The following is a 27,773-nucleotide window of genomic DNA, read 5'->3' on the forward strand; positions in this document are numbered from 1 at the left end:
CTCGATGTCTACCTCCCTGAGGTCCCTCTTGCAAACATCTTTATAGCGCAATTGGGGGCGTCTGAGAGGTCTTTTGCCAGAGGCTAGCTGGCCATACAGGATGTCTTTTGGGATCCTTCCATCATTCATCCTGTGGACGCGGCCAAGCCAGCAGAGTCGCCGCTGCCTGAGGAGGGTGTGCATGGTTGGGATTCCAGCTTGCTCGAGGACGGCGGTGTTGGTCACTCTGTCCTTCCATGATATTCCAAGGATGTACCTCAGGCAGCGCAAGTGGAAGACGTTCAGCCTCTTTTCCTGGCAGGCATACAGGGTCCAAGTCTCGCTGCCGTAAAGGAGGGTGCTGAGGATGCAGGCTCTGTAGCCTTGCATTTTGGTCTGTGTGTATAACTTGATGTTATTCCACACTCTCTTGCTGAGTCTGGACAGTTGTGGCTGCTTTAAGTTAACAGGTAGAGGGGCAAAAAAGCTCCAAGTACACTGACTTTACCGCACTTAAGTGAAATTGAATTTTGCCATTCAGCGTTCTCGGGGAGAGGGCACTGATAGAGTCCTACACGTATGGAGACAGAGATTAAGCTCTGGCCGCCGGGAAAGCGGGGTGGTGATTGGATGAAAGGCGTGTGGGGCGGGTAGTTTCCTCGGGGACACCAGTGCCTCTCAAGCAGCAGGCGGCGCTGATCTCTTACATGATCGGGGAAGAACTTTGGCCCTCCCTGTTTGCTCGTGCGTCTGCGTCTCCTACACTCACCCTGCCACGTCCTCTCCTTGGATGGATTTTGTCCGCTAACCATAGAAATGACCCCGTGGCCGACCCGCCCCATGACGGCAGAGGGGCGGAGCCTGGCTCTTCACTGGTGCTCGGGCTGCGACGGCCACAGGTTCGGGGGGCGGCCCCAGCACGGTTCGGAGCACGCGGGCCGCCCTGGAGGCTGAGAGGGAGGGAGCGGGGACCCCGCCTTGTGACGGGGTAGGGGGACGCTGCGTCTGTAGCGTTCGGCCGGCTGGTACGGCGCCGCGCCCAGGGCATTACGTTATCTGCGCAGGTGCAGGCGCGTAGCTTGGCACGCGGGCCGGCGCGCTGTTGTGGCTGAACAAAGGCTGAAGCTGGTGGGGAGGCGGACACTTAATCTGAAGTAAGAGTGTCCACATGTGGAGTTCCCAGCGGTGCTAATAATCTCATTGCGCGTCACACCCGCTTGATTTTCTGGGCTAGCCGAAAGCCGCCTCTGTCCAATTCACACACACCCTGGATCGACTGCTGCCCGTCAATCCAGCAGGTGGTGTAGACCTGCCCTAGGTTTGGTCTTGTCTCTGCTGTTTTCAACAACAGCTGAACTATATATACTGCTGGTGCCCATCGCTAACAATGGGTATTCTTCTGAGTGTAGTTACAGTTTTATTGTTCTATCCCTTTTGTTCCTTAAGGAGTTGTCTTCACTTACCTGGAGATTGATCTCCCGGGGTTCGATTTAACTGATCAAGTCAGGACCTGCTAAATCCACTCCTGATGGGAGCCCCTTGGACTCCAATACTCCACTTGGTTGCAAGGAGGAAGGGTAGTTGGCAAAAGAGTTTCTCTGGTTTATCTCCTGCTGTGGGGATGCTGCAGAAATTCAGCCTAAGGTACGTCTACTCCTGCTATTCTTCTAGCTGGAGTTGCATATTTTAGGTTGACTTTCTCCAGTAGTCTAGGTCTGGCCTCAGTGGCGTCCTGTCTGTCCTAATGTTAATACTGGCACAGCCTTGGTAGATAGAGCACTGTCAGAAGACCTAGTGTAGATGGCTTACCAGCTGCTGTCACTGTGCAGGCACATTTTGCTTAGAGGGTTTTATGGACCAAGCCTTAAAATGCTGGTATTTGATTTATGCAAGAGCTCCTGGTGAGCACAAACTGGCGCTTGCTCTGGTGAGAAATTTCAGAAAAACTTCCTGAGGGTGAGAGTTATGTGGGGTGAAAGTACTTTAGGCTTTATCCTTTAACCTTTCAAACTTCTCATTGTCTGACTTTGATTAATGTGCTTTACATCTAATAAATATCACTAGTGTTTTTGTTAAATCCTTAATCAAAATGAAGGGTAGATTTTGTGACTGTTATAGAAGTTGACAGTAAGGACTATAGCATATAAAATTTGCATTGATGTTTGGGATGTGTGTTACAACATCATTCCTCTTGAATTAAAGGTGTTTATCATAGTTGGCTTTAAGGTACATGCAATTTCCTAGGACAGGAAAATACAGGGTGAGAAGCTTCACAATATTTATAAGCTTTTCTATTTGCTTATGGCAGCAAAAACTGACATTGCAACCCCAATCAAATGGAGTCAGAAAAAGGCCGTCATTCAATTAAATATGTTAAAGAAAAATGCAAGTGATAATCAGAGTCCAACATGGGATTGCTGAGCAAATATACATTACCATTTTATTATTAAATATTTATACAGCACCGTAAGTGTGGATAGTACAAAATTATCAAAAAGACAGTTGAAGATGTAAATGAGATATGTGCATCAACCAATGACTGCAAGCAGCAGAGGGTGAAGAAGAAAGATGAGGGATTACAGAAAATAAAGATCACATGACTAACAAAGTTATGTTTGACTGTAATATTGGTGTATTCCTTCTCTCTCTCTGCCTGTCTTCTTTTAAAAACAAAACCTATTAATGTATTTTCAGAAGATGAACTTAGAATTGACGGAGCAAGGGGGAAGGTTCGTAGGGGAATGTGTTCTGAGGTTCTTATTCTCAACACTTGGGTAATCTTGTCCTTGTCGGATACTTAAGTGATCTGTGTTTCAGTGTGCCCTTTGTAAATCATGAGGTATGATTTATCACTTGATGTTGCTGCCATTGCCACTGGAGTTAAGAACGTTAAGCCTAAGAGGGACATGAATAAGGGCAATCTCTTGTGCCTCTTCTGCCGAAATGACTTATTTTGAATAGTTTTGCTGATAGTTTTCTGTTCTACAGTTACATTAAGAGGAAATGTAACATACCATGTACACTGTGATATGTGAGATCTGTTTTCTCTGTAACCCATTATCTCAGCACTATTTCCAGATCTCAAGAAGTGGGTCTGCCCCTCGAAAGCTCATCAGCTAATAAATTGTTTTGTTAGACTTTAAAGTGCTACATGACTGCTTTTTTTGTTTTGTGAAGATATAAGCTAACACGGCTACCTCTCTGTGACTGTTCACCATTACTGATGTTTATCACACGTCCCATGTCTTGCTCTTTTTTGGATTTTTAATTTTAAAATGACAGATTTACTAGTCTTTAGAGCAAGGTTGAATTGGATCTTTTTATTAAGACATGCTATTAATTTGTTAAAACTCTAAATTTACTTTACTGAGAGAGAAATATTATTCATCAAACCATGCAAGCACATATGTACATGTCTGCACATACATACAAAGGCTTGATGAATGATACGTTTCTCTCAGTAAAGAAAGTAAATAAAGGTACTTGGCAGGTTGGTGGCTCCTCTCAATAAAAAGTTCCAATTCATTTCTATTTAGTCAATTAGTGGGGGCATGAAGGCCATCCAAAATAAATTCCACTAACCCTTTATACACACAGAGCAACACAATGTATTTTGCTTATGCAAAATATTTTCCATATCTCCCTGCCTGTGAACCTGTCTGCTTGGAATTATGACTCCAGCTGCAAAGTTGTACGTACAGGAAGATGGTAAGTAAAAGTAATGTCTAAGCACATCAGAGGAGTACTATGGAAATTAATTCATGTTTTCAGAGTGTTTTGAGCGTTCTGATTACAAAATGGAATACATGTACAAAGTACTACCCTAGCATGGGTTTGCTTTATAGTATAATTTTCTGAATACCTTATTCTTAGTAATGTCGTAATAGCGCAGAAGAAAAATTCATTTTTGTGCAATTCTGAGCAGTTGTCATTGCAATAATCTTATAATTGCATATTGTTGTTATTTTGCCATTTTGTATGATACAGATAGTATACAAGAATACAGCTTCTGAAATTTTTCAAAACCTATCTGAGTTCAGTATACAGTTTGGAAGAAATCTCTGAGATATATGACATTTAAGGAAACGTATAAGGCGTGGACATACAAACAATGGAAGAGTACACTGTGTTAAAAGTACTTGGAGAGGGATCCTTTGGGAGAGCTCTTTTAGTCTGTCATAAGAATAGTGGCTACAAATATGCAATGAAGGAAATAAGACTTCCCAAGGTAAACGTTTATACTGTCCTTCTTTGTATTTTTCATCTTATGCTGTAATTGCTTTTAAAAGCTCACTATACCTGCCATCATAGGCAGGCAAAAAGTATTCTTGAGAAACACCAGGATTTCAGAACGTAAGCCCAGATCCTCCAAACTTGTGCCTGACTCCTAGAGTTCTTGGTTTTATAGTAATGAATGGAGTTTTAAAGTTTCCAAGTGAATTTTTTTTTTTTTAAAGCCATTGAAGAAAATAAATTGAAGTCTAGGGCTTCAAAAGCAAATCTGGCTTTGAAAATGACATAGTATATATGAAAATATTATTGCAATGTTTGTATAATTATACTTATTATCCCTATGTTTTCAGTCTTCATCTGGTGTACAGAACTCTAGGAAGGAAGCTGTTTTGTTGGCTAAAATGAAGCATCCAAATATTGTTGCTTATAAGGAATCATTTGAAGGTAAATATGTAGGTTTTCAGAATTTGTTTGTATTATTTAGACTTCAAGTTCTTATTTTGTTTGCCAGCCTTTGTTGGGTCTGGATTTTTTCTTTATATGTTATGTATTTAAACATAGATATAGTTGGAGCAGTATAATAACAATGATATATTTATCATGATAATGAAATGACTAATTTAAAATTATCTAAAATTTAGCTGATGGACATCTGTATATAGTGATGGAATATTGTGATGATGGAGATCTAATGCAAAAGATTAAATATCAAAGTGGAAAGTTGTTTCCTGAAGATACGGTAAGGAAAAGAAACAAAACTAAAGCCAGCCGCATAAGAATACACCTTCATGTGAACTGATGATTATCAAATGTTGTATTGAAAATGAGCAGGATTCTCATAACTGATGTACCAGGTAGTTGAAGAGTGTTGTAAGTATGCTCTTTGTTAGTATTGGGTAAGGTATGTGATGCCACTGTCTTCCTCTCTTGCTTCTCCCCAGAATAACAGAGCTAACAGTGGCTCTTTGGAGAGCAATGGCAATATGTCTGATAAATACTGCACCAAAGGTGTATCTACACTATGAACTAACTTTGAAGTTAGGCACTTCTTCGAAGTAGCCAGCAGAGAGTCTACACGCATTTTTGCCTTGCTTCGAAGTTAACTTCAAAGTAGGGAGCCGAACTTTGAAGTCCGTACTCCATTCCTGGGAATGGAGTAGTGCCTTACGTCGAAGTTTAATTTAGAAGTAGGGTGTGTGTAGACGCTCAGCTTCGAAGTTGAAAGTATACCTTCCAAGTAAGCAACTTCAAAGTTTTGTGTAGTGTAGACACAGCCCAAGTGTGGCAGACTTGATTGTCAAAGTGTCACTTTCAGGAGCAGTAGTTCTATGCTTTGATTATATAAAGAGCAGCACAGGGGATTTTTTTGTGCATCTACGTATTTATGTGTAAACAGTAGTGCCAATGGCAATTGTATGTGATTGCACCTGCTGGTAGATGATGACATCTAAATTCAGAAGTAGCTGAGACTTCTGAAACTAGGGAGGCCTGTCACTTTCAGGCCTCATTTTCCATTGCCTTGCACCTTATGGTCACTGGCACCAATGAAAGTGCATGTAAAATGCTAGCAAATCAGAATGGGAGTGATTGATACTCACTTTAGCCTAGTGTCTAGGACTGGCGAACCAGGCCCAGCATATTCAAGGTTGAGGTTTTAAGTAGATATACTCTTCTCAGCTACTTCTGAACTGTCTTTGAAGGCTGCTTTTGTCACTAGCAGCCAATGTCGTATAAAACAAGTTTAAAATATATAAAACCCTACAAAACTGCTTTAGATTAAATAAAGAAATTCTTATGTATGTATGACATTGGCAGGATTTCTGTCTGAAGAATGGGTAAGACGGGGCAATTTAAATAATAACAAAATAAACCTGAGTGATCTGAGAGACTCTGAACATAAACAAGATACTGCTATGAAAAACATGGTGAGATTTATATTTCTGCTGCCAAGCAGCTAATGAAAATTAAAATGAAATCTGAAGGACAGTGAAGCCAAATTTTGAGGGTGTACTGCAAATAAAAAGTGAATGAAATACTGGCTGTATCTACACTACCCCCATCAAAGAAAGTGGCATGGTAATTAGCCTGAGTGGAGAATACAAACAAGGTGATGCGATGAATATGCATCACCTCATTAGGCTAACTCTCCCCACAGCAACTTCCAAGTTGCAAACTTCAAAGCGCTGGCATGCCGTGTAGCTGCAGGCATTTCGAAGTACCCATGCAACTTGAAAGTGCCTTTACTCCCAAAAATTTGTGAGAGGAAGGGCACTTTGAAGTTGTGCTGGTACTTTGAAGTACCTGTGGTTACACGGCCTGCCGGCACTTCGAAGTTGCCGTGGAGACAATAGCCTAATGAGGTGATGCATATTCATCGCAACTCTTTGTAATATTCTCTGCTCAGGCTGATTACCATGCCCCCTTCAAAGAAGGAGGCTAGTGTAGACACAGCCTCTGTGATACAAATGGAGGTCTCTATAAGGCCAAGTACTAACTGAATATAAAGTAATGATGTAGCCCCACCCAAATTCATTTTACACATTGTTTTGTTATAGTGATGATTTTACATTTTGGAGGCATCTTTTTAGTTAAAACTACAGGGTCAGGAAATGTTGATCTAATTCTGTAGGATGGCTGAGCATCTCTAAGAACCCTACAAAAACATTTAACATATGTTTTACTCTTAAAATATAATGTCTAGTTTACAGTTTAAGGCTACGTCTACATGAGCACACTACATCAAAGTAGCCTATTTCGAAGGACATCGAAGTAGGCTACTTCGACACATATCATCTACACGTCCTCCAGGGCTGGTGCCATCGATGTTCAACGTCGAAGTAGCGACAGGAAATGTCGAAAAGAGCTGTCCCTGAAGGAAGTGCGGAGCATCCACACACACAAGTGCTCCCTGTTGAAATAAGGGGCCAGCAAACCCTCAAGCCGCTCCCTTAAAGGGGCCCTCCCAGACACACTCGGCCTGCACAGCACGAGATCCACAGAGCCGACAACTGGTTGCAGACCCTGTGCATGCAGCATGGACCCCCAGCTGCAGCAGCAGCAGCAGCCAGAAGCCCTGGGCTCAGGGCTGCTGCATGCGGTGACTGTAGAGCCCCACAGGGGCTGGACAGAGTGTCTCTGAACCCCTCAGCTGATGGCCGCCATGGAGGACCCCGCTATTTCGAAGTAGCGGGACACGGATCATCTACACACGCCCTACTTCGACTTTGAACATCGTAGGGCGCTGTTCCCATCTTCGGATGGGAATAGTGATTTCGATGTCTTGCCGCCTAACGTCAAAATAGCACACGGCACGTGTAGACACGATGCGTGCTATTTCGACATTGTGCCAGCTACTTCGAAGTAGCCGGCTAGTGTAGACACACCCTAAATGTAAAAATGGCTTAAAGGAGCAGCAGTCTTTGTCCAGCCTTTATGTATACTGGTAGTGAGTGGTTTACTTGACCCATTGAAATGTCATATATTAGCAGCTAAATCCCACGGTCTAATGGGAAGTGGCCTAAAATTTATGCCTGATTTGCTTTTAATTCCCATCTTGGAAGGCTGTTGACACTGCGTACATTTGTTTTTTGCTCTATCTTATACGTTTTCATTCCACCAATTCAGTTTGTGTAACAGATGCAAATATATTGTTATAATTTTAGTCACTTTTTTCAGATACTTCACTGGTTTGTACAGATGTGCCTGGGAGTGAAGCACATTCACGACAGACGTGTGTTGCATAGAGATATCAAGTCCAAGGTGATTGGAATAACTGTAATGGCTGTTATTACAAATTGCCAACAGCTCTTGGGATAGTCTAGTCTCCAAATGCTGCAATTCATTTTAAATTATTGCTTCCAGCATGAGCTCATTAGATTAATAAAACTGTCAGGATTATAACTCATTCACATGAAACTTTGTCTCAAAGTATCTGCAGTCTTAAAATCTGTTATTTTGCTTCTATTCCCGAATGTTGCTTGTGGCTAATCGGAGACAATTTAATTTTATAAGCCATAGAACTGGAAGGACAAACACTGCACATATCTTCTTTCATCTTCTCTTTCCCATTCCTTTCTAAAGCGGGGGTGAGCATACTGTTTCTGTTGGGCCCCACTTTTTGTCCTTGCAACTAACAAGGCTTTCCCAACCTAATGTCTAAAGTGATGGAAATTTCTCTTATGTTCATAGGAAAATAAAAAAAAACCAAAAACAACCCTGTGGAATGTAAAAACTTTATTAACTAGTATATGAATGTGAATATACATTCAGAAAAACAGTAACATATTTCAACGTTTTAATGAGATGGATGACCCTGACACTTGGCAGCTGATCATGCTGCTCCCTCATTATGAAATTTCATGCCACTTCCCAAGGAGCCCACCCCCTACTTTGCACACACCTGCTCTAAAGGGTAGTTAACTCAGAAAGAGGGGTGTGACTGTGGTTTTGAGTACTGGACTGGAATGTGTAAAATGTAGGGTTATCATATTTGATCTTTCAAAAAGAGGACACCCCTGAGAGGGAGTGTATCTGTATATAACCAACTCACGGTATATTTATATACTATAACACATTAGTACAATGTGAGTTGGTAAATGCTGTTGTTTTTTTTTTTTTTAATTGTAACCCTAGGAAGATCCTAAAGTTCAGTTCTTCTTCTGCTACTGACTCTGGCCTTGGGCAAGCCATTTATTGTTTCAATTTCCCCTGTAAATTAAGGATAATTCTTACCTTCCTTGCGGGGAAAATATGAAGATTCATTTTGCTGCAGTGACAATAAGACGTCTATCTATAGCCTTTCTAAAATGTCCCTCACTATATTATCTATAGACTGCGTGATGCAGAAACATTTGTTAGAAAACAATTTTTAAGTATAGAAATTCCTACTTCTTTTTTTTTTTTTACAATGCAGAATATTTTTCTCACTCAGAATGGAAAAGTAAAACTGGGAGATTTTGGATCTGCACGTCTTCTTAAAAAGTATGTAGATATTGCCCCTGAATTCAGTGATCTAAACTATGTTTTGCCATTGCTCAGTTATTACAGACAGGGCTGTCCCTAGGTATATGCAAAATACCTAACTGCACAGGGCACCTGAAAAGTTGGGGCACCAAATTTTGAAGTGCTTTATGCAGTCGTGTTGATTTGTATGCGTAAGTATGGTCCTACAACCTCCACTGCAGCCTTCTTGGTTACCTTCTGCCTCCTTCCTCCAGCTGCTGTGTCCTGCAGGCAGCAGCAGGTCTTCCTTCTCCCTGTGCCCTCTATTCCTGTGTACTCCTCTCAGCCAGTGAGGGTTCTCTCCTGCCAGCTGGGAGCAGAGAGGACCCCTTAGCCTTTGTGGCTCTATTCTGGCCTCAGGCTTCCTGAGCACAGGTAGAATCCACATGGGGCGGGGGGGGTGGCGGTGGAATCCCTGAGCCGCAGGCCCCCAGCAGAAGCCATATGGAGAGAGGGAGGGACATGCCAAGCCCCAGGCCCCTGGAAGAAGCCCTGCAAAAAGTGGGTGGGGTGTGGAAGGGAACCTTCCCCTCCCCTCCTGGAACAAGCCAGATGACAGGGTGAAGGGACGTCTCGAGCCCCAACAGAAGCCGTGTGGGGTGGGGGGGGGTGCTCATTTGCATAGGACTTCATAAGTGTAAGATCGGTCCTGATCACGGAAGCTTGTGTCATTTCTACTCATATGGCTTTTCTTTTTTGTTTGGCAAGTCCAATGGCCTATGCTTGTACGTTTGTGGGAACTCCTTATTACGTACCTCCAGAAATATGGGAGAACATGCCATACAACAACAAAAGGTATGCACTTAATCAGCAAACAAAAGCAGATACATTATTGCAATGTATTATTTAACACTTGTGCTGTAGAATGTCTTGGTATATCAAGAAAACTGGTTTAGAGTTTGTTCTTGTGGGCTGTGGGAGTGTTTTGGGGGTGATTATCTCAACTTTCAGATGGGAAAGCATAAATTACACCTCACTTGAGCACTTCAAGTGCTGTACTGTTACACCCAAAAGTTCAAAAATCACAAGTTATCCCTCACAGATAGATAGATAGATTTTTTTTTTTTGAAGGTGAGATTGGGTTTCTCCATGTGTGTTTGGATTTTTGAACTTTCTCCCCACCCTCTGGATGTGACGTGCCCCTTTATTCAGATTTTCCTAAATGATGTACTTGGCAATGTCGAGCATGTTTGAAGTGAAGTGACTATTAGTAGCAGTTAAAGTGATAAGCTGTGTGCTCTGTCTTTTTAAGGAGCCGGTGAACCATACTATTCCTTTGAACGATTTCGGAAATTAAAACATAGAGCTGGGCTGGGTTAGAACAAAAGTAAAACAAATTTGTTAACAAAAGGAGAAAGGAGTTTCAGTGAGTTCAACATAAAGAATAGAGTTAAGAATGGTTACAGCAGATAACAGTGAAAATTCTTGCTGAAGATAAGATTTGTACCACACGTCCTTCCAGCAATACGGTTTTGTCCCCTGTCATGCTCCGGTCAGGATCTCTCCTCAGACACTAAGTGCTCTGTTACCTTACCTTTTTATGTGAAAGGTACCTTGGGGTTCTTTTCTATTCTGTCTTATAGTCAAGTGAACCTTTGACATAGATTCTTGTGAAGTTTCTCTCACACACACACACACACACACACACACACACACACACACACACACACACACACACACACACACACACACACACACACACACACACACACACACACACACACACACACTCCCCCGCCCAAGGTAATTCAAGTGATGAAGAAGCAGACATGGATCCTGCTGGTGAAGGAAGTTTCATGCTGGTTCCTTCTCCTAATGGTAGTCCTGTAGCACTTTAAAGACTAAGAAAATAGTTTGTTCGGTGATGAGCTTTCATGGGACAGACCCACTTCTTCGGATCTGGAAGTTCTGATGAAAGTAAGCTGGCACAATGAGAATTTAACAGAGGTTAAAAAAAATGAAGTGAAAACTGACAAATTGGCTACATAGAACAGAAGGAGGGGGCGCAGAGGGGGAGAAGAAGGGGAAGAAAATTACTTACTGCAAGTGTCTGTTAAGTTAAGTGACTTGTATGAGGTCATTATGAATATCAAAGACCAGGAAGCTGTCTTTTTAATGCGTAAGGTAATTGCTCTCTCTCTCTTAAGACCTAAGCGCAAAGTGTTGAACTTGAGAATAAACTCCAGTTCAGATGTCTCCCTTCTTACTAGACTTGCGTTACACCAGACTTGTCCTTTTTCTGGTGTTTACCCTCTCCCCATACTTGCCTGGTAAATACATTTTAGTTCCATATTTCCTTTATGTTTGTACAGTCCTTTGAGTGTTTACTGTACATACACCACACAAAAATATTAACGATCAGTGTTCCAGCTAGTTTTCCAATGATACTTTTGATGACACACATCAGATACAGTTTATGATATTAATAAATTGGAGCACACTGAACTGGTTAAGCCACCTAAAACTCTATACCAGATATCAGGGAACCTGCTGCCCTCTTGCACTGGGATACTGTTAGGGTCTCTCACATGCAGTTTTATATTCTATTCTGTAAATATTTCTGTTTACTTTTAAGTCAAATGTGTTTTTATTTGCAAATGGTTGAACTCTTGAATGATTAACATAACTTCTGCTAAATATGACATTGAATTGTAATAATTTACCTACTTGTATGCTTGACTTCTTATATTTATATTTCTAGTGATATGTGGTCCCTGGGATGCATTTTATATGAGCTCTGCACTCTCAAACATCCAGTAAGTCTGCTTATTTGTATTAAAACCATTCTAATTTTGCTTTATTTTTATATATAATATATCTGACTTTCAAGTATTAAGTATTAATGAACTCTGAAACTTCATTAGCAGTAACATTTAGTTGGGTGAATTAACTGGTAATTATGCATATATTGTTTCAAAGTATTCTATGTTCACTGAATTTTACTACATTTTAAAAAAATTATTATGATGGGCAACAAGTAGAAAGTTAATGTGCAATGAGTGTTTTGTTAAATGTGTAAAAATGACAGTACAAGGTCAGATTAATGGCTCATCTGCTCCAGTATCCTGTCTTCTGACAGAGGCCTTTGCCAGATGCTTCAGAGGGAAAGAACAGAATTGGACAGTTATGAGTGATTCATTCCTGTCATCCAGTCTCAGCTAATTCATTTTTGAAACCAGTTGTACTTTTGGTCTTCACAACATGCTGTGGCAGTGAGTTCCCAGACTGTCTGTGTTTTGTGTAAGATGTATTTCTTTGGTTTGTTTTAAACTTGCTCCCTGTTTCATCAGGCTCTTCCGGGGCAGCACACAATGGAGGCTTGGGGAGGCTAAGCCTCCATAAACCTCACACCACTGGGACTGGGGAGCCCGTGGCAGACCTGGCCAACTTGGGGGCCCCCCAAAACCGTTTCCCTCCATCGCTGGAGCCGTAGTGTGGCCACAGAGCTTTTCTGCTCCCAGGGCTGTAATGTGGGGAGAGTCATAGAGGAGTGAGTTGGGGGCAGAATCAGGGTAGAAGAGGAAGGGGCAAAATGGGTTGGAGTCATGGGCAGGGCTGTGGATGGATGGGATAGAACGGGTTTGGGGAAGGGGAGCTCAAGGTTCATAGCTCTGTTGTTGGAGACTGGGCAGAGAAAAGGGCTGTGGGTGTACTTTGCTTATAAGCCGTTGGTGAGAAACCCTGTCAACAGCTTTCTGAAAGTCCATGTACATTATATCCATTGGAATTACTCTTGTCCACATGCTCTCCAACACACTTACAGAATTCTAATTGATTGGTGAGGCATGATTTCCTGTTACAAAAGCTGGGGTGATGCTTGCTTCTTTACTCATTGGCTAGCTTTACTCATGTGGTTTGATTTTAATCTCGGTTGTATGAGGACGATGCCACTGATGTGATAGCAAACTTTGCCTATGCTGTTCCTGTGGAGACCTAGTAGTGAACATAAAATTTATCTGTGCACAGAGCTTCTTTTGTAGAAAAATTTAGTATGGTTTCAATTGGTATTGTATAGTTTAAATGTGAGACTTAACGATGATTAATTGACAGCCCAAGTATAACTACAGATGATATTAGATTAGGCTTTTTTGTGGTGGTACGTGCTGACACTGATTACTGACACCTCTGCATCAGTGCTCCCCACAAAGCCAGGGATCCCTCAGGTGGGGATGCCAGCAGGCTACATGCCCCAGCCGGCTCCCAGCTATGGGGCTGCTGTAGCCCCTTTTGGCCCCACAGCATCACTGGGCCAGAGCCCCCACAGCAGAGCAGGACCAGGAGGTGGAGCTCTTGCTGCCCTGTAGCAGTGTGGGGCTGGACCTGGAGCAGTGTGGGGCCTGAGCTGGAGCTCACACTGTGGGACTGGAACAGAAGCACCCTCATGAAGCCAGATCCCCCAACGACTCCACAGCAGCAGCGTCCAGGAGCCAGACCTCTACCTGCCAGCAGCCCCAGCTGCGGAACCCCAATAGGACAGAGGCTGGGAGCTGGCTGAGTACCAGCTCCTCTTTTGCACAAAAAAGCACTGTATTAGATTATATGGGACATGAACATACAGTAGACTGAAAGTGGAACTCAAAATTTTTGTTGTTTGTGGACTTCCATGTCTAGATGACTTTATTTATTCCATCATTACAGTTACAACGTTAAGAATAAACTGTCACTATTATGTTATTACCAGAAATACTGCTCACAAAGGTAGTACAGACCGACTGATTAAAACATTTGTGTTCCTGTTTAAGTGACAAAAAGCAGAAGGTTATATATTTGCCCTAATAGCAGTTGAGACCTGATGTTTTTCAAAACTCATTGGCCATACAGTTACATAATAAGCACTAATGTAAAAATAATGAAAAGTTAATGTTGCTCTTACATTGTCAGTTTTTCTTTTCATTCACATTTGCTTTCAAGGCTTTAACATTAATTTCTTTCAAATTTAGTTTCAAGCCAAAAGCTGGAAACATCTCATCCTTAAGATATGTAAAGGATCCTACAATCCACTTCCCTCACAGTACTCCTATGAGCTACATTATTTAATAAAACAGATGTTTAAGACCAATCCCAAGAACCGTCCATCGGCCAGCACTATTCTTGGAAGAGGCTGCTTAGCAAAACTTATCAAAAATTGTTTGCCAGAAGAGGTATGGTGTACTTTTATTTTGTCTCCCACTAACAGAATTTTAAAGTAGGGCCTGCATTTTACAGGCTAACTCAAATATCAATATTATCATGTCTTTATTTACTGAAAAATTACCTTTGGGATCTGTCTAAAGAATGTTCAGAATTAATCACCATTCTTTGTTAATGCAAGTTTACAAACGAGAAATCATTGTGGTAATGTGTTTAAGATTATACAAAATCTATGTCTATCTAGAGGAGCTTACAATCTAGGCAGCTAATGAAGATAACAGATCCAGAAATCACAAAGGCCTAAATGCTCCAAAGCTGCGTCTGCGCATGCCTCTTTTTCTGGAGGGGGCATGTTAGTGAGGCACTTCAGAAGATGATAATGAGGCGCTGATATGAATATGCAGTGCCTCATTAGCATAATTGTGTCCATGTGCAATTTGAAAGTGCCACTTTCTGAACGTACACTGCCCAGATAGACAGGGGCCTTTTGAAAGGACCCCCCTCCCCGGCTTCGAAAGTCCCTTCTTCCTAGAGGATTGTAAATTCCTCTGGACAGACATAGATTCCTGTAGGAAAAAGGGGTTCCTTTCAAAAGGCCCCTGTCTACCAGGGCAGCATGCGTTCCAAAAGCGGCACTTTTGAATCGTGCATAGCTGCCATTATGCCAGTGAGGCACTGCATATTCATGCCAGTGCCTCGTTAGCATTTTCCAAAGTGACTCATTAACATGCCCTCTCCGGAAGGAGGAGGCATGTGTAGGCACAGCTCAAGTGTTTAAGCCTATAACTCCCATTGAAATCAAGTGGAGTTAGACATCTAAATACCTTTGAGGATCTTGGCCAAAACAATCAGATGATTGTGAGCCAATACAAAACCGCAGAACACTGCACACCTATAGTTTTTTCAGAAAAGTGAGTTTTGATGAGGAATTTTTAAAATGAAAAACATTGTTGTTCATTAATGATTTAATCAATAGTGTGTAGTTATTGTTAACTAGAGGATGCTTTTGTTCCTGTTGGTTAAGCTATATTTTTAATACAAAATTTGTTAAAAAATCTGAAAGCCTTTGTGTACGATTTCCAGATGACAACTGAGTTTGGACAAAGATCAGAGGAAACCAAGAAACACAAAGATGATTTAGGAAGAATAAAAGGTAATTTTTAACAGAATAACTTTATAACTGACTTAATATGTATCAAAAGTGAGTATGAAATACAGTACAGTAGTGCCTTGATTCATGCGAGGGTTGTGTTCCCATGCACCCTTGTGTAACTGGAATTTCACGAGTTGGAGGGGTGCAGGGTGGGGCGGGCGGCTTTTTTCCCCTGACGGAACACATGTTCTGTAGCTGGGGAAGCAGCAGCAGCACCTGGAGCTCCTTTTGAAAGGTAAGTCCTGGGGGTGCAATTGGGGAGGGTTAAGCCTGGTGGTAGGTTGGGGTCGTGGGAGCATGCATGGGGTTGGTGAGCTGGCGGGGGGTTTGAAACGGGGCCGACGTGGGGTTGAGCTGCAGCTGTGTGTGAGGGCTAATGGGCCAGAGCCAGAGCCGTGTGGGGGGGGTGGGGGTTGAGCCAGAGCCATGCATGGGTGGTGATGGGGGTTGAACCGGGGCCGCATAGGGCTGGGGGCATTGAACCAGGGCTGGAGGGGAGTGGGATTTTGAGTTGTGCTCATGTTAATGCAAATTAAGCATTACTCGAAATCGCACATTTCAAAGGGTTACTGTATCTTTGAGTCAGGGAACTGTACAGTTCAGCAGAGTTTGGTAGGTATTTTGATGGTTACCTTTTACCATAAGGAACACATGTATCTGATATTTTTTGGCACAAGAGGGAAACATTTATGTGCCACATATTTTGTTTGTAAGCAGTCCTTTGCTTTTGTGTGATAAATTTAAGGAAAATAGTATCATTCTATGTTCTGAAGCTCTAGTTCAGTGAAGTCCTGCTCTTGCAGAATTCAAGCACAGGAATTTTCCCATTGGCTTCCTACCTTCCTAGATTACGTCCTACGTAAATAACAGTTTTTGAATGTACATATGGTTGTGTTATGTGTTACTTCCTTCCTTTTAGAAGTGTAGTGGAAAAACTGCTGTACAGTCATTGTAACTGCTGTTCTGAGAGCAAATATGTGTTAAAATATATATGTTTACTTTTTTTAAAGAAGCCTGAAAAATTAAGAAATTTCAAGAAATTACATTATTTTACTTTAAAGGTGAGCCATGTTTGTGTTTATGATAGACTGATGTCCAAGCAGGTTAGTTCACTGGCCTTTCACTTCTAAAGAGATTGTCTCAGACCCTGTGTGATATTTTTTCCTGTGGATGTTTACCCACTACTCAAAACCTCCTGATAATCACAGATAATCAACAGTTCCTTTTTTCCTCAGGGGAGTTGAATAGCAGAAGTGTCTCAAGCTGGGACTGAGGTATATTGTCATAACAGTGAAGAAGTTTTCACAGAATTTTCCTTCAAAATTTCTGACTAAGGGCTTGTCTGCACTAAGCAAAACATAGATCCTGCTGCAGTCAATCTTCCTGGGTCCAATTTAGCGGGTCTAGTAGTAATTCACTAAAATGAACTCTGAGAGCATCCCCATTGACCACAATATCCTCTCTGGTCAGAGGAGCCAGGGAAGTTGACAGAGTTCCTCCCATTGACCTCCCACTGTGGGGTCGCACTGGAAATTCAACTTAAGGTATGTCAACTTCAGCTGCACAATTCTCATAGATGGAGTTATGTATCTTAGGTCGAATTTCTTTTGTAGTGTAGGCCTGCCCTTATTGATGTTAATTTCTTACCTTCATGAGCACCACTTTACTTCAGCTTCCCATCACAACCGTAGATTTAATTTTCGAACATGTCCTTTAATTGAGCAGGAGCTGTGAGAAGAGGTGGGCATTCTGATAACAGGGTAAGTAAGCAAATGTGAAAAATATAATTCTTATTTTAGGAAATAACTTATATACCAAATTGTTGTTACAGACTATTTAGTGTATTCCTTAATAATCAGTAGGCTATTAGATCAGCAGTGGAATGAATTGTGACTGTGTTTATATCAATATGTCACCCCCATATTTATTATTGTGGGGAGTGCTTCCACATCTGCTACAGTTAAAATTGTAACATTTTCTGATATGTGAAGCTGAGAGTATGTTTTGTTTTTTTTTAATTTTGTCTTAGGGGCTTGGGTTTTCAATGTTTAGTTCCTGCCAGGAGAGGGATTTTGGTTTTGGTCTTAACGAAAATACCTCCTGTTTGTTTTGAGTTATAGCAGAGTGGGTAAAAATACACACGTCCATTTGCTTTAAAAACAAAAATATTGAACTAGCCACAGGAGAAACACTATGGATGTGTCTACACTGCCCATCCTTTTCGGAAAAGGCATGTAACGGCAGTGGATTGAAAATGCTAATGAGGCTCTGATATGAATATGCAGCACCTCATTTGCATAAAGGTGTCCACTCCCTACATTGAAAGTGCTGCTTTCGAAGTGGAAAATGGCCACGTAGATGGGGTGCCCTCAAAAGCGGGGCTTCCTTTTGAAGGAACCTCCTCTACACACTGTTTTGCATTTTGAAAGCAGCATTTTCGATCTGGCGAGTGGCCACTATTATGCAGATGAGGTGCCAATGAGGGGGAGGGATAAGTCAGTGGTTTGAGCATTAGCCTGCTAAACCCAGGGTTGTGAGTTCAATCCTGGAGGAAGCCATTTAGGGATCAGTGAAAATAAATGTCAGGGATGGTGCTTGGTCCTTCCAAGAGGACAGGGGACTAGACTAGATGACCTCCAAGGTCCCTTCCAGCTCTATGAGATGCATATCTGTGTGTGTGTGTGTGTGTGTGTGTATGTATATGTGTGTATACACACACACACATACATACATACATAGAGGCATCTCATTATCATTTTAGATCTGCTGCGTTTACATGCCCCTTCCAAAAGGAGGGGTAGTGTAGACACAGCCTTTGTCTTGGACATAATCTTCACTGAGAACTAGTGCTCATGCTTCATTTGGGGTGAGGGTAATTAAATTAAATTTAAACCATAAATGACTGAAAGATCACTTCTGAGCAAATTTTAGCAGAGCTCAGACAATCCCCAGTGATCTCATTTTCCAAAATACCAAAGACAAATGTTGCCAACAGGCCTCATTTCATTCCCCTGGCTACTGGGCATATCAATCTGTTAACTTCCTGTTTGGCTGTCCATTGTTGTTCTCCAGGTCAGTGACTGCATCCATTCATTCTCTATTACATTGCTTCTGCTTTAAAAAAATTATAAGATAAATACCCTTATGTAAATAAACTTGTGCTTGGTGTTGGAAACTTTAGGCTTGTTTATACTATGGGGAAGATCAACCATGAACAGATTTTGATTTCATGTGTCTGCTAGAGATGCGCGAAATCGAACCATCTGGGGTCGGCAGCCAATCTCTGTACTCCTCGCTATTGTGATGCATAAGGGAGGTCAACGGGAGAGTTTCTCCCATCGACCTCCCTCTCTTGGGACAGCCAGTTAAGTCTATTTTAGCTACGCAATTGCTGTATCTAGATTTGCCTGTCTGTAACTCACTCCCCCACCTACTGCAGACCAAGCCCTAGACTCTGTCAAGAAGAGTCATGCAGTATGAAATGGGCTCTAGGAAGTACTTTGCCCTTGCTGGTTTGATGTCAGTGGTGTTAACCTTACAAATCTTGACTAGTATTTTTGTTCAAAATATAGCAAAAAAATACTTGCAAGGATTATTGTTTAATTGCTTTAACAATACAAATAATGATTCATGTGGACTTTTTACCTTGTAAAGCAACATGAGGATCAAAGCTGTACTGGTAGCAATTCAGAACTGGAGAACATTACCAAGCTCTTGAGTGGGAAGACACTAGATCAAAGGGGCGCTGGTGAAGAGGGTAATGTATAATGACCTCAAGACTTATGAGTTAGTGATCCTGATCTGCTGTACATACTTCCACGTCTTTAACTTAAATATGTGATGCATAGTATACAATACTCTGTATACAGTATACGTGCATGCACGTTTTTGAGCTGCTGTACAATGATTCTTATTTAGGGTGACCATCTGACCTGTTTTTGGTGGGATGGTCCCATATTTGGGACACCAAAAAGGCATCCCGACTTATTTTTAAAAAGGGACTTACTGTCCCATTCCTGCTGCACAGGCACACCTGCCTGCTGGAGAGCATGTACTGTGCGTCAGTACTTGCTCTCCTACAGAGTGAGCTGGCAGGTTAGCTGGGGGAGGGGGAAGTGCGGATGCTCCATCCTGGCTGCTTCTCCGAGCCTTGGGGAAGGGGGGTTGGAGCACCCTGGCTTCTCCTTCCCTGCTGCTTCCCCAAGGCTTGGGGAAGGGGGTTGGAGCACCCCAGCTGCTCCTTCCCTGCTGCTTTCCCAAGGCTCAGGGAATTGAGGGGGGAGCACCCCAGCTACTCTGTCCTGGATGCTTCCCTGAGGCTTGGAAAGTGGGGGGGGGGGTGCTCCCCCCATATCCCATGTGTGACCATGGGAGATATGGTCACGCTATTCTTATTGTATATTTCAGATTAAAGTCTTGTCCCCAATGTTAGAAAAGTTGATTCTTTGAAAACAACTGATGTAGTAAAACTAAACACATGAAACAAAACTAGAGCTACACCCACTTCATTAAGTCCAAATTTTGACCCTAAGTGTCCAATCTGTGTTGCTAGAGTAATTTATTACTCATCATAGCGTTCGGTTTGAGCACAGAAACGTGTTAGAAGCCAGTAATTGTCTTTCTTTTTCATAGCAGTTTCATCAGAAAACTGTGAAGTCCCCCCAAAGAATGCTGAGTTACCATGTCCCCACAGGAAACGTTGGGACAGGGGAGTATCCAATACAGTGCTAAATGTCCTGGAAAATGCACCCTTGCTTTCTTCCAGCTTTGCATCTGAGGATAACAGTAAGATCAGCCTAAATGTATTTATAGTGGAATTTTATTTTTCTTTTCAGATAAGAAATGTGCAGCCTTCGTAATGTTGTAAAAATGATTTTTAGAAAATGATGGCATTATGCAAGAGAGATCCAATAATGACAAAAAAAAAAAACCCATATCAGTAAGGGTGCTCTGTTTTCAACTAATGTGCCTGTAATTCAAGTGCTGGTTGCTTCTGGCAAAGGCTTATATGGCCTAGGCTCTAATTATCTCAGTGACTTTTTCTGTGTCCTCTTAGGATAATTGCTCTTAACAGGAACACTTCAGCACGGTCTCCATACGGAAAAATGCGTAGATTTTACCTTGTACAGTACACCCATATACTGCAGGAAAGAATGCCTCATTCATGCTGATAGGACTTATAGGGGCTCCAGGGTGGGGAGCGTCAGCAGCTGCTGCTTCCCTGGGCTCAGGGAAGGAGCCCCGGCAGCCAGGCTATAGGTGGGAGTGGCTGCCATATTTGCAAAATTCAGGATTTGCGAGGGTTCTCAACATGGAACCCTCGCGAATGTTGAGACCCTGCTGCATATTAATGATTTGCTACTGTTGTTTTACTAGGTGGTTGTGTTATAAAATACAATGAAGATAAACCACGCAAGCAGTGGATCAAAGAAACTCCTCACACCTTGATGAACGTTCTCATGAATGCTGATATTAGCTTAGCATTTAAAACCTACACAGTCTATAAGCCAGGTAAATCCTAAGTCCGAAGGCAAACAAACGTTCTGGAAATCAGATCCATAGTGATTAGTTTTTCATTATATAGCATTGTTTATATATACTTGACTTTCAAGATCACATCAATTGTATATTAAAATAATTTTATTAAACAAAGTTTAGACTATTAAAAATAAATGGGGGAAATCTTACTGCACAGCTGCAAGTCTGTCCATAACTACTTTACCCCACACTTTCACCTACCATTTGTGGTGTCCGTGGCTGTGGCAGCCTTCTGGAAGGCAGGATGCTGAAAGAGCAAAGTATAAAAGAATTTCTTCTAGCAGATCTACTGCTTTAGTACTAATGGCAGAGTTTTGGGAAGCTAGGTCCCCAAGCTATATGAACACTATGAACAGTACAGTGTTGCAACTACACTGCTGTAGTGTAGACATCACTGCAATAACAGAAGGATTTTTTTCTGTCGCTGTCGTAAATCCACAACTTCGAGAGATGATAGCGAGGTCAACAGAAAAATTCTTCCGTTAGCTGAGCTGCATCTACAATGGTAGTTAAGTTGACCTAACTACATTACACACTGCATGAAATTTTTCACTGATTGGACTAAGGTGGCAAGGTTGAGCTAATTTTTAGGTGCAGTCGAGGTGCCAGCTTCTGATTCTACACTGTGTTCTCCTTTAGACTGCCTTATTAACGTGTTTAACTACTCGTTTAAAAATGTGTGAACAGCCTGTATGCTATAAGCATAGGACAATGTCTGTGTATTCAGATTGTGTTTTGGCTTCATACTTACTTTCTTTTCTTGCCCATATGTAAAACAGAAAAGAGTAAAGGAAAAAGTTAAAAGTGTGATTTGAGTTGGGAAAACATGCCTGACAATGATAGACTTAGGAAGCTCAATTTATTTAGCTTACTAAAGAAAATGTTAAATAGTGCAGGGACATATCTACACTACCCATCAGATGGAGGGGCAGCAATCAATCCGACGGGTCGATCGGTCATGTCTAGTATAGACACAACAATTGACCACCAAGTTCTCTCCTGCCAACTCTGGAATGAGATGTGCAGGTGGAGTCCACAGAAGAGAGTCTGCCAGTAACTTGCTGCAATGAAGATGTCGCAGTAAATAGATCTAAGTACATCAATTTCAGTTATGTTATTCACATAGCTGAAGTTGCGTAACTTAAACTGCGATAGTATAGACCAGAGCTAGGAATACTAAGTGGGGAAAAGATTTCCAATAGCAGAGAGTTCTGACTTTATAGGTAAAGGGACAATAACTTCAAATGGCTGGAAGTTGAATCATAAGATCATAGAATTGAAAGGGTCCTCGAGGTTCAGTCGTCTGCCTTCATGGCAGGACCAAGTGCCATCTAGACCAGTAGTGGGTAATCTGCGGTGCACAGGCTGAATTTGGTTCACTGCAGTTCCACCTGCAGCCCACAGACCCCCAGCTGACCTCCTCCCCCAGCACTTCTCACTCACTGGATCTCCAAAGCCCTGCATGTCCTAAGCCTCCCCACTCCCTCTCAGCATTTCTGGAGTGGCGCAAATCACCTCATTTGTGCTCCATCCCTGATTCTTCCTCTGGAGTTGGAATTCAGCTGTTCACAGGGTTCCAGCTCCAGGATGGGGTGGAGGAGGGAAAGAGCACAAATCAAGCATTTCACGGACTCCAAAAGTGCTGGGAGGTAGAGGAAGGAGCAGGTATACATGGCGCTCTAATGTGAGAGAGATATGGGGGAGGGAGGCACACAGGGGGACCATGGAGCTGCAAGTGAAACCTCAGTCGACTGCAGCAGCCTGTGGCCCACTGAAGTGAAGAAGGGCCACTCTTGCAGCCCACCCACTATTCCTGCTTGCCCAGCCCTGATCTAGACCAGCCCTGGTGGTAGTTTTTTGTCTAGCCTGCTCTTAAAGATCTCCAATGACTGAAATTCCACAACCTCCCTAGACAATTTATTCCAATACTTAACCACTCTGACAGAAAATTATTCTTAATGTCCAGTGTAAACTTCCCTTGTTGTAATTTAAGTCCATTGCTTCTTGTCTTGTCATCAGTGTTCAAAGAGAATAATTCTTCTCCCTCATGAGTGTAACAGCCTTTTAGGTACTTGAAAACTGTTATCATGTGCCCACTCAGTCTTCTCTTTTCCAGACTAAACAAACCCAGTTCTTTCAATCTTCCCTCATAGTCCTGTTTTCTAGAACGTTAATCACTTTTGTTGCTTTTCCCTGGACTTTCTCCAATTTTTCCACATCTTTCCTGAAATGTGTCACCCAGTATTGGACACTGCACTACAGTTGAGGCCTAATCAATGCAGAGTGCCGTGGAAGAATTACCTTTCTTGTTTTGCTTACAACACTCCTGTTTATACATCCCAGAATAATGTTTGAAGCTAGATAAATTCAGATAAAATATATATTAACAATGAGAGTAACTGGTCATTGGAACAGCTTGAATAGGGATACGGTGGATTTTCTATCATGTGAACTCTTTAAATAAAGCTTGGATGACTTTCTAAAATATATACATATTAGCTCTACTAAAATCTCTGAGCCAGATACAAAATTTAATGGGTGAAATAAATGGCCTCTATTATGTGGAATGTGAGACTAGCTGATCATAACGTTCTCTTCTCTCTTGAAAATGTATGAATATACTGATGTTGGTCGATTTCTCATATGGTAACAGTGAGAGGTTATTAATTTGAGAGCTGTATAGTCAGACCAGCTAATTTGTGTGACAAATAAACGAGTTTATGGACCAAGGACCCTGATTTTTGGCAGTATGTGTACTCTCTCGGGATAGGTTTAGTCCTACAAATACAAAAGGTGCAGTTTACCCAGTACAAAAAGGTTCTTTGAATGTAATTAGTGGGAATGCCTTCGCGTGGGTCAGCTTGCAGTAGAGTGAATATTACCAATATCTGTCTTCACTGTGGTTAAGTAGAGCTCTCCACATCCAAGTTAACTCTTTAGTTACGCTAGTTCAGGTCAAAGCAGCCATGCTGCAAAACAAGACTTTGTTTCACAGAATAATTGGTGTATCGCACAGGTTGATTGAGTTAGCAATACTGATCAATTATGTTAGCAACTGTTGTGAGCTGTGGCCAACAGATCTTGCCAGCTCCAATTTAAAAAATACTCCCTGTACAGTACTCACATTTTAAGGAGTTTTGTATGTGAATGGCAGTTGAATTAAAGGTAACACTTGTCTTATCTTTCATGGAACATAGTTTGATCGAAAGAGTTAACAAAAGGGGCTGCAGAAAGAATTTAGGAAAAATATATAAAACTTGGGGGGCTGGTGGAGCATTGGAAGTTGTGAATCTTGTTGACATTAATTTTGGTTTTGAAACACTTATTGCTTTCAGGTGAGGTTAGGCTAAGTAATTGTGGTGTTTCCCTCTGTTTCAAAGCCTCTGAAGATTTACTGAGAGGTCCACTTTCTGAGGAAGCCGGGGCATCTGATGAAATAGATGGTGAAGGTGAAGCCATGACCATGGATTCTGACAGGCTTGAACCAAGATCTGATGAAGACGACACGTATGTTCTAACACAGCTTGAAAATTGTATTCAGCTCTCGTAGTTTTCTTTAGATTTGTTAGAGCAGTTCTTAAAAATAACATTTTCTGATGAAAATTTGGCATGTTTAATCATTTTTCAGCAAATAAATTCATGTCTCTATCTAACCACATTTATTGCTCTGAGTATAAAATCCAAAGTACTTTCACTGTCATATTTCACATACTTGCTGCACTGTGGTGAGCCAAATGCGAATTAACTGCTCCCAGAAAGAAACTCCTCCCTCATCACTCAGCCTGATTAGAACCTGGCTTCAAGCTGCCTGCCATGCTGTTGCTGGTGCATGTTCAGCCGTTTCAGATGTGCAGTGGTGAGGTGTGCAGCCAATGAGCTCAACTGGAGCCTCAGAAAAAGCCCTCTGAGTGGCTGCAGTGCGCCTTGAGATGCCACACATCTACTGAATGTCTGTTCTCTCTTGCTGGTCTGTTAGAGGGCTTTTCAGACTCCATATTGCTGACCCCAAGACTATTGAATGGCCCTTCAGAGTGTGTAATGCCTACAAAAGCTGTTTTGACACTTGAGACATTTTTGGATTTTGATTTATACATTTATATTTTATGTTTTGAACCTTTTTCCTCTTGATTGTACAATTTGTGCAGTCGCTACCAAGTGCCATATTTATACGTACTGGCAATGTCAGAATTGCATACATCACAAGATATCCCTAGAGTTAGTTCTCTATTTGCCTAAGAATGGCAATATGGGGTCACACTAATGCTAGATTCTTCAGAGGTAAAGAACAGATCACGGCGAGTATTGAGTGATCTATCCCTGGCTATCCCATCCCAGCTTCCAGCAGCTGGAAGTTTAGGAGGACTCAGAGTTTGGAGTTACATCCTGACCATCTTGGCTGATAGCCACTGATGGACCTATCCTCCATGAATTTATTTAACTTGCTTTCAACCCATTTATACTTTTGGCCTTCACAGTGTCACATGGCAGCCTTCACTGTGCATTTTGTTTGTCTTTAAACCTGTTGCCTGTTAATTTCATTGGGTGACCATAGTTCTTGTGATGTGTGAAGGGGTAAATAACATTTCCCTATTCAGTTTCTCCATACCATTCATGATTTTGTAGATCTTTATTGTGTCTTTTTTTCCCTCTTTTACAAGATGAACAGCCCAGTATTTTAATCTCTTTTCTTGTGGAAGCTATTCCATGCCTCTAATCATTTTTATAGCCCTTCTGTGTACCATTTCCAATTCTAATATCTTTTATTTGAGAGATGGGGGGACCAGAACTGCATGAAGTATTGAAGGTGTGCACATACCAGGGAGATATATAGTGTCATAATGATATTTTGCATTTCATTATCTATTTGTTTCATAATGGTTCCAAATATTGTTAGCTTTTTGGTTGTTACAGCTCACTAAGTGAATGGTTTCAGCATATTAACCGTGATGATTTCGAGATCTCTCTTCCTTGAGCAGTAATAGCTAATTTAGACCTCAGCATTTTGTACGTATAGCTGGGATATTTTCTTCCGCAATGGGATTAAATTTAAATGTTGAGTAAAAGATAATCTGTCATTTTGTTGTCCTGTCACCTAGTTTAGTGAAATCCCTCTAACTCTTCACAATCTGCTTTGGACTTAAGAGTTTTGAGTAATTTTTTATGACCCACAAATTTTGCCAGCTGACTATTCACTGTTTTTCCCGGGTCATTTATACATACGTTAGACATCACAGGCCCAAGTACAGTAAACCCTTGAGTTATGCACAACCCCACATAACTCAAATTTCCATGCAAGTTGAGGGGAGCTGGCAGGAGCCAGGAAACTGACCAGCCCTGTCAGGGCGGCAGTCACATTAACCTGGGTTGCTCATATCTTGAGGGTTTATTCTATAGATAATTAGGAGTCCTCATTATTTTCCTCTCTCCATTATGAAAACTGGCCATTTATTCCTACCTTCTGTTTTCTTGTTTATCACTTACTGATCCATGAGAGGACCTTCCCTCTTAACCCATGACTGCTCAGTTTGCTTAAGAGATTTTGGTGAGGAGCCTTGTGAAAGGCTTTCTGACACACTTAGCACACACTCCACTTGTTAGTATTTCCCATTTTTTGATTTATGTGGCTCACTGCGTACAGTACAGCACTGGCTTTACAGATCACATTCTAAACCACTTATCTCTCCCCATTCATTGTGTAAGAGTCTAAGTAAGTGACTCAGCCTTATGGATTGCTTATTGTTCCTGTGATTTTTCTAGTTGCCTAAAAGTTAAATGGCATGATGATCAGCATTGCAACTCCTAAGCCCCCTTTGTGGATCTGGGCCTTGTCTTTGTTTTCTAATGAAAGCAGTAATTTGAATAAATGTTTCCATTCTCTCGTCATAAAGGTGCAAAGAATGTATCTTTTATAATTACGTAGTTCTGACTGTAATTCAGCATGTTATATGGGATAATTGTGGGAGAAGAAAAAATAGTAGTCAAGATTTTTATGACTATAATTTTAGCTTTGGGAATTTATTTTTTAATCTGTTTTTAGGGACTTTGAAGAGGAGGATGATCCAGATTGGGTGTCTGAATTGAAGATGATGGCCAAAATGCAGTGACTGAAAGAATATTACATAACAATTATATGTACAATATGTAAATTACATTTGTTAAATGTATCTAATCTGAATTTGATTTTTGTAATGCTAAGCCAACTGTTTTCAAGTCTATTAGTTCTGAATGTGTAAATTTCATACATATCACAATGCAGAAAAATTTTCATAATAAAAATTAAAACCCAAAGTAAATGAACAAATCTGAGTATTGAATATATGCTTCTGTAGAAATACCCAATCTATCTAGATTGATCACAGTGTGGCATGTGAGGAATGGTAGCACTAAAAGGACAATATGCAAGGTATTTTTTAATTAAAAATACAGATTTTTTATGGTAGAAACGATCTTACCTGAAAGTAGTTTTAGGGACTATAATAACTTTTTATAAAGGTAACAGAGAGGAAGCCATGCTAGTCTATACACTATCAAAACAAAAAGCAGTCCAGTAGCACTTTAAAGACTAGCAAAATAGTTTATTAGGTGAGCTTTCGTGGGAAAGACCCACTTCTTCAGACCATAGCCAGACCAGAACAGACTCAGTATTTAAGACACAGAGAACCAAAAACAGTAAGCAAGGAGTACAAATCAGAAAAAGATAATCAAGGTGAGCAAATCAGAGAGTGGAGGGGTGGGGAGG

General features: G+C 41.4%; 1 protein-coding gene across 4 annotated transcripts; it reads left to right on the forward strand.

The window, feature by feature from the left end:
• Positions 1-969: 969 nt before the first annotated feature.
• NEK3 (NIMA related kinase 3) lies at positions 970-27,321 on the forward strand. 4 transcript variants are annotated; one of them, XM_074987296.1, is made up of 17 exons: positions 970-1,133; positions 3,577-3,687; positions 3,967-4,207; positions 4,563-4,656; positions 4,854-4,951; positions 7,888-7,971; positions 9,125-9,192; positions 9,922-10,008; positions 11,915-11,969; positions 14,154-14,354; positions 15,427-15,496; positions 17,222-17,256; positions 19,151-19,253; positions 20,129-20,281; positions 20,873-21,007; positions 24,415-24,541; positions 27,072-27,321. In XM_074987296.1, exons 3-17 carry the CDS (start codon positions 4,091-4,093, stop codon positions 27,136-27,138), a joined length of 1,494 nt encoding a protein of 497 aa, XP_074843397.1. In that variant the 5' UTR covers positions 970-1,133; positions 3,577-3,687; positions 3,967-4,090; the 3' UTR covers positions 27,139-27,321. The 4 variants fall into 4 exon arrangements, with proteins under 4 accessions (XP_074843397.1, XP_074843409.1, XP_074843420.1 ...); XM_074987308.1 differs by lacking the exon at positions 3,577-3,687; XM_074987319.1 differs by lacking the exon at positions 970-1,133 and having other exon boundaries at positions 1,182-3,687; positions 20,132-20,281.
• The last annotated feature ends 452 nt before the right edge of the window (positions 27,322-27,773 follow it).

The sequence above is a fragment of the Carettochelys insculpta genome, chromosome 1 (assembly GCF_033958435.1).
Source record: "Carettochelys insculpta isolate YL-2023 chromosome 1, ASM3395843v1, whole genome shotgun sequence".
In the NCBI taxonomy this organism is placed as follows: Eukaryota; Metazoa; Chordata; order Testudines; family Carettochelyidae; genus Carettochelys; species Carettochelys insculpta.

What these genes read in the sequence shown, in the direction of transcription:
- NEK3 (XM_074987296.1), top strand. Translation starts at nt 4,091, where the DNA reads ATGGAAGAGTACACTGTGTTAAAAGTACTTGGAGAGGGATCCTTTGGG. An exon ending in AGGAAATAAGACTTCCCAAG is followed by an intron (nt 4,208 to 4,562) that starts GTAAACGTTTAT and finishes CTATGTTTTCAG; the next exon opens with TCTTCATCTGGTGTACAGAA. An exon ending in AGATCTGATGAAGACGACAC is followed by an intron (nt 24,542 to 27,071) that starts GTATGTTCTAAC and finishes ATCTGTTTTTAG; the next exon opens with GGACTTTGAAGAGGAGGATG.